The sequence below is a fragment of the Aquila chrysaetos genome, chromosome 9, assembly GCF_900496995.4.
Source record: "Aquila chrysaetos chrysaetos chromosome 9, bAquChr1.4, whole genome shotgun sequence".
NCBI classification, from domain to species: domain Eukaryota; kingdom Metazoa; phylum Chordata; class Aves; order Accipitriformes; family Accipitridae; genus Aquila; species Aquila chrysaetos.
The window spans coordinates 16,334,108-16,341,269 of record NC_044012.1 but is presented as its reverse complement, the minus strand read 5'-3'; the positions used below and the strand labels follow the sequence as shown (position 1 = coordinate 16,341,269).

Here is a 7,162-nt window from a genome sequence, read left to right as displayed (position 1 = left end):
TTGCACAGTACAAGAGAAGATAACATCTGTTTATACAAAGAATTTATTTTATACATGTTTACCTACAAAATATACAGCAGTTAAAAATAATGGATGGGCAGAAGACTTACTGGAAAAATTACAGGAGACAATTCTTAGCATCTCAACTGACAAAGTTACATCGATAGGCTGCCTGTAAAAGCCAGTCTACCTTGCAGTAGGAGTTACCGAAGTTGCAACAGTTTTGCCGTTTTAGTCAATTAAAAGAGTTTGAAACAATTAAAAAGGCAGCTTGAACAACTTAAACTCTTAAAACTCTTTACAATTTTAGCTATTCAAAAGTTACACTTTATGCATATAACATCCACACCTTGTTTTTAACACTCTGAATAACAAATTTTGTTATTTTATTGTGGCACTCTTTATATTTTCTTCAACAAATCTGAAGTTATACATTTGCAATACTAGTTTCGTATTCAGACTATCACAGCATAAAAATCCACTCAGAATGGTCATGGGGATTTAAGATACAGTACAACCTTACAATCGGGAAAATACAAGCATATTTAAGACAATTTTTAAAAGATTAAAATCTTAAAATAGCAGTGTTGTGAACCAGATCAAACAAGGAGCTACGTATGACCACAATGAAAGTGGCTGGTGCACTATATATACAACTTGACAAATGTGATCCTTGATATATTTGCAAAGTTCTTAAACAGCAAGACCAGTTTTCTCCAGCACAGACAGACAGTCTTTCTGCAAGCCTTTTAACCAGTTCCAAAAAGAGTGACCAGGAGACAAGGACAGCTGTAATGAGTACGTGTTCTAATAAAACATCATGGGAATGATAAGTGTTCCCTTCAATACTGTTCACAAGAACAAAAAAATCCATACAGCAAATATTACTTCTTTTCCCGAACATTGGCATTGATCTGCTATCTACAATAGCTTGCAAAGACACGTAACACAAATGAGGTTTGACTTTCAAGTTCAACTTCATAGGCGATTAACATACTTCACCTGTATGTTCTGTTCTAGCTGAAGTAAAAAAAGTGACACTAATACTGAAAAAGAGGTAATCAGAAATAGCAAAAGCACTGATAATATGATAACAAAGAATTGGGGTAAATATTCAAGAAAGTAATATTGCACACTTTGACTGTCAACTGTGTAAGACTTTCACTCCCAGGCAGTGACAACCAGTCCTGTTTGGTTTTTTTCTGTCATACTACCTTAAAAAAAGGTCATTTTTTGGTTTCCATGGCAGTGGAAAAAACTGAAGGAAGACAGCCCTTATTGAACATGAGGCCTAGGTTTCAAAATTAATTTTCCAGTCTGCAAGACAGAAAAAAATATATAAAGTTTAGACCCTGAAAGTTGAGCCCAACAATTGCACTTCAAGTTCAATTTTACAGGCTAAGTTTAAAATGACACACAGAACAATACTAAATATTCTACATTCCAGTTTTACAGACACACAGCATTTGTTAAGGTGTACGCAAGTGCTGTTCAGAATAAAAAAAAAAACAAACGTGCCTTTTTAAATTACTTGCATTTTTTCAAAAACAAGGTTTAGGCAATGAACCACTAACACTTACATCATCACAGGACATATTATATTCTGCCAAAACAGTTCGACATCGGGCTGCTATACTGTGTGGATTGTGTCAAGGAAAGCAGCTAACACTTGTACACAGAGTAAATAAAAACTGAAAAAGCAATATTAGCATAGGCTTCAATAACAGCAGTAACTATACCGGTTTTAACCTGACAAATATGATCAAAGGATACATTGATGGTGCCACCACTCTCTTATGTATTCCAGCAAAGAACAAGCCTATTAGGGTAATACAGCTAATGGTGAAAAATGGGTGATTCCAAAGTGATGTGAAAAATGACACCTAGGAAAGAAATCAAATTAGTCCCACTATGTATTTTCTAAAAACATTCACAAAGTTGCTGCCTAGTTCACTTAATTTAAAAAGAAATACTGCTTCTAGCCATTTCTAAGTACTTGTGAACAATTCTTTAGATAATCATTCAAGGGATAGCATTTTAGTAGGCATTGTCCCAGGGCATATGCCACAACAACTCCAGACAGCTTGAGAGCTTAACTAAAAATGATTTCCCAGTTGCATGGGAGAACCACCTTTATTTAGCCTTTCGGTTTGCAATATACTATACCACTTGACTGCAACACCAAGCTATGAAATGGACTACATTCAGGATTAGCATGATCTTTACCTTTTGTGTCTCTGGGTCTATTAACCAGTTCCAAGCACCAGTTGCTGTGCAGACTGATACCACTATCAGAATCACTGATAAAGAAAAGGACGAGAGTCATAAACAGTATACCTCACTCCTATTAAAAAGCATTTATTTTTCAGCAGCAGCTCATAAGCATTTATTTCTTCTCCCACTTCTGAGGTAAGAAAAGCTTCTACTTGGAAGGTAGAAATTAAAATAGGCAAAGAAACTTATATTGTGTGAAACCATAAAGATTCTGTACAAGTTTTCTAGACAGGACAAGTAGGTACCAAAATCTAAATTCTTTCAAGTAAAAATATCCTGATGCTTTGAAGAAATTAAAGTTTCTAAAGTATCACAGCTAGCACAAATATGAGTTGGAGGACCGGAGTAAGAGTTGTACCAAATGTTCAGCATGCTATTTGAGCTTATGCAGTCTAGACAACAGAAATGCAGCACCAGTAAATTGCAGAGCAGAACTAAAGCTTCTACCCTGCTAGCTCTTCTGCATAAGAGCAGCCTGAGGCATTAGCACCAGCAGTTTCAGTGGCACATCTAAGTTGTGTTATGCTCCCTACCCCAAGCAACACAATAACAAGCAAGGAAAGCTGACACAGAGAAAAACCCACAAAATTTAAACAGGAGTCAGAAGGCATGTTTGCTTTAGCACATGAAGATTAACAAAAACCTCTACACATCCAGAATGGCCTAGGAAGAACAATCAATTCACCGTAAATGGATAATGCTAGATACATACTAGAGTAACACAAGATACTAGACTGATTTTGAGATACTACAAAGGGTTGGGGAACAGGGGTTGATGGAAAAAGAAAACAGAACAAATGTAAAGGTAGAGAAAGCTCATGTTCTGTTGCACACCCATAAAGCCTTGCAGCTTTCATTGGACATTTGGCAGTTCCGAGTGTTTTCTGTGGACCCTGAAGTTCTGGATGTAAATGAAGTCTTTTACCAGGGAGGGCACGGGAGGGGAGGGGAAGGAAAACAAAGACCAACACAAAAAAAGAGAAGACCCAGAGTTACCAGACTTTAGGATCATAGGAAAGAACCTGAAAACAAAACCCAGATATTCATGATATACTACTTTCAGGTTTGCAAGACTGTTATAATTTACTGCTGAGTTGCATATTCCTTACTGATACTACAAAATTAAAAACAAAATTAAAAAGTAACCATTAGAAGTTATGCTTTCAAAAGAAAGTTGGAAAAGATCTATCAAAAGCATAGAGCTTCTTCTCTATATAAATACCTTTTTTCCCCAGGATAACAGGAGGAAAAGTTAACATTAGGTTAAATATCCCATTATAATTAAAGTAAAAACTCCCTCTTATACATTAATTACAAAACTAGCAAAACAAGCAGTTAGGAAAAAAAGTTAGCTAGTGAACATAATACTAGTTATGCAAACCTCATTTAAATACACTTAGAAGTTTCCAGTACTTTTTTATTTTTATTATTATAGCTGACAGTAGATAGCAATACTGGAAGCCAAATGCATTCCTACAGTAGGTGCACACAAGTTGCACAGATTTACTTACAAATACCTGCTTGCCTCCCAATTGCTTTAAAACAACGGGGGTTGGGGTGGTAGTGTTTGGTTGGTTGTGTTTTGGGGTGGGGTGGGTTTTTTGTTTTTGGTTTTTAAGTAGTCATTCCTCCAGTTCCTTCATTTGAAATTAACCTCTTGGCCTCTCAGGAGAAAAATATGCTATTTTATATGTTCTAAAAAATGTCTGTATTCTTTGAGTATGGAAACTTCAGCAGAATCTTAGAACAAAAAAAGCAGTCTGTTTCCACCATGGACTCCTGATCCCAAAGTTGGCAGAATATCTGGGGTATTTTTTTGCCTTCCCCCTGCCTTCAAACTTTCCTGTTGGAACAGACATGAGGACATATTCTGCCCTTAAGGCACACTGCTGTTAAGTTTTTCACCTTCAATTTTATAGGGACTATCTCACCCAGTCATATTTAGTTCAATAACTATAGTGACGGTCTGGGAAGTCTGAGCCTTCAAAAAACACCAACAACAAAAAACCAAAATAAAACAGAAACAAATACAGCAACTTACTGGCCCAACTATTTCCAGAATAATTCAGCCTTGAGCCAATTCAATCTTGACCTCATTTATCTAACTATGGCTAAAGTATTAGTCTGGTATCTTGTATTATCTTGTTGCAGAGCATTTGAACATACACCACAGAAATTTTAGAAAGTATAAGCACAGATTTTTGTTTGGGCAAACATAAATCAAAGATACACACTGGTAAATCTAAAAAGCTTGCAAAAGAGAGAATCCCATTTATCCCTTGGAACATCAAACTTACTTCTCCAACGTCCTGTAGCTGGTTGCAAACATGCAATATATTCAGTAAGTCTTCTTTCAAAAGCTTTGAGATCTGGGGAGGATGTATATCAAGCATAATTAGATCTTCATCTATTTAATCAAATTTTAATGTACAAGATAAAAGGAATTCACTTTTCCTCTGAGCACACCCATTTCTTAAACAGGCAGAGAAAACTAATGCAATGATCATTTAGATGTAATAAAAGCACAGTCAAAGTAGCTTCACAGAACCTTAGCTAATAAGTACAATGGTGGAGTTACACTAAATGCAAGAAACAGACCCACTTATGGAAAAGAAAATCAATATAGTTGAGAAATCAGAGTATTTTAGATGTCTTTAAAAATACTGAGAGTTAGATTTAGAATAGCTTAAATAGCACCTCCACACAGAAAAAAAAGTATCACATTTTGGAGTATTAAGTACATCAGGAAACCATTAAGTTCTATTATCTATATAACAGTAATAAAAAAAAAGTTGGCCATTTGCCAGCTGTTCAAGGGATTACTTGTAGCAGCATGGCTTTGATGACTTTGTTTCATACAAACTTTTAGCATCATGATGTACATATACACACACATATATGTAAAAACCCACAGCAAACACTAGCCCAATGATCTTATTTTAATTCTTTTTTTCTTTAAATAGATTTTTCTTCTCATTGCCATCATTCTCCCACGGTCTTTCCACTGAAATTGTTGTTAAGTGCCAAGCAGCATTTCAAGTTCATACTCCTAATTTGCTTAAAAAAAAAAAAAAGTCTTAGCCAACTACCTAATGTTTGTCTACAAGGAGCTGTTTCACCTGAAGTCTATGTTAGATTTAAGGTTCTGTTCAACAAGGTCAATATTTGACAACTTTCCAGTCAAAGCTAGAATTCTACCTGGAGTTAAGTTTTTATTAGCATACACTTAACTTTCAGCTAAAGCCTTTCAGTTAGCATCACTCTGGAATTTTTTCCCTTCAACTTGCAACTATTGCTAAATTATTTACCATAACAAAGCAATTAGAGAATAAGATCAGAAGAAATATACCTATTATGATCATTACTAATGCAGTTTTCCAAACTAAATTTATTCCTAAAGGGTTTGCAGGTGAATTCATGGGGGAAGATTACAGCATCTTGACTTAAGCCACAGAACAGCTAACTAGTCTTAATTACTGCCAACAGCCTGGTAGTTACGGCCTGTCCTCCACCTCCCTTCTGGGGAAGCTAAGCCACTGCCAGCAATTAAAGCTAATTAACTGTTCCCTGACTAGCACAAACTCCTACAACTAGTCACTGAAGTGAGCAGGGGAATATGAGGCATCACATGAAAACCTGCTATTTGAGAAATAGCACCCAGTAGGCATAAAATCAAGCTATTGATAACAAAGTTCTTAAAAAACCACTCGTATAACATAGACATCGTTAAAATAAAAAACAGGGGGAAAAAGTCTTTCAGAAAACAGGAACTTAAAGCTTTAACTTATTTTTGGATATCCATGTTCTAAGAACCTTCTCTGAGTTTATCACTTTGGCACTTGGCAGCTGTAACTAGCAAGGCACACTTCTTAGATCCCTACAGCTTGTACAGACATAGCAACAAAGCCACGACAACGCTGGACTACCATTTTTTGTTGCCATGTCTACCTCTAGAATCTGCTACAGAACACCTGCCAAGTCTGAGACACCGATGTATTTTAAAAATCTCTACGAGTCTTATTTTTGGACTAAAAACTCCTTTCAGGGTTTTGGCGTCCTGTAAGCTGTAACTTCAAAGAACTTGTAACCCAAACCATCAACGTTCTCAAACGAGAGAGGACTACTTGAGGTCACGCTCTTCAAATGCAAAAGGAGCCTTGGCATAGCGTAACGCCGAGTGCGTGAGGCAGGACTCAAAGCCGCAAGAAATGCATTTCACATAAAAACCCGTGCGCGGAGTAGTTACCGCGGCCCAAGCGGATTTTAACATGCTAAAGTCGGGACGCCTTCCCACGAAGCGGCGCCGACAGGGAAAGCCCACTGGGCAGCTCCCTCCTCCCCAGGGGAGGAAGGCGGCTGGCGGGCCCGCACACGGAGCCCCTCGGCACAGGCCTTCCCTGCGAGCCCCGCTCTCCGCCTCCACGGGGCGGCCGGAGAGCGCCAGCGGCCCGCCCCCGAGCCTCAGGATGCGCAGGTAGCCCCAGACACCCCGCCCCAGCTCGCCTGTCTGGGCCGAGGAGGAGCGCCGGCCCCGGGAGCGCAGCGGAGAGGGAGCCGAGGCCTCCCGCGGCCGCTTCGCCCCCCTCAGGGCAGCACCGCGGCGAGGCCCACTCCGGAGGGACGAGGCAGCGCGCTCGGGCAGCCCAGGCGCGGAGCCGGCAGCTCCCGGCGCGCCGAAGAGGCAGCTCTGGGCTCGCTCCGGGCCGCCGCACTCACCCTCAGCCTGGTCCAGGGAGTTCATGGCGGGCGGGCGGAGGCAGCGAGCGCCGGCCGTGCCCCTCGCCGCCCCGCAGCCGCCCGCCGCCCAGCCCGCCCCGCACTACCCTCCGGCCCTAGCCCCGCCCCCGCAACAACGCCGCGCCTTACTGGCCAGCCTCCCACTCGCCGC

At 39.9% G+C, this 7,162-nt stretch overlaps 1 protein-coding gene across 1 annotated transcript; it reads right to left on the bottom strand.

The window, feature by feature from the left end:
* Nucleotides 1-25: 25 nt before the first annotated feature.
* Nucleotides 26-7,117, bottom strand: CNEP1R1 (CTD nuclear envelope phosphatase 1 regulatory subunit 1). Its single transcript, XM_030023824.2, has 6 exons — nt 6,991-7,117; nt 4,572-4,643; nt 2,227-2,300; nt 1,774-1,883; nt 1,581-1,635; nt 26-1,317 (listed from the first exon to the last, which is right to left on the bottom strand). The coding sequence occupies exons 1-6, from the start codon at nt 7,013-7,015 to the stop codon at nt 1,276-1,278; spliced, it is 378 nt and encodes a 125-aa protein (XP_029879684.1). The 5' UTR covers nt 7,016-7,117; the 3' UTR covers nt 26-1,275.
* Nucleotides 7,118-7,162: the final 45 nt, after the last annotated feature.

What these genes read in the sequence shown, in the direction of transcription:
- CNEP1R1 (XM_030023824.2), bottom strand. Translation starts at nt 7,015, where the DNA reads ATGAACTCCCTGGACCAGGCTGAGG. An exon ending in CTCCCTGGACCAGGCTGAGG is followed by an intron (nt 4,644 to 6,990) that starts GTGAGTGCGGCG and finishes CATCCTCCCCAG; the next exon opens with ATCTCAAAGCTTTTGAAAGA. An exon ending in TAGACCCAGAGACACAAAAG is followed by an intron (nt 1,884 to 2,226) that starts GTAAAGATCATG and finishes TTTCTTTCCTAG; the next exon opens with GTGTCATTTTTCACATCACT.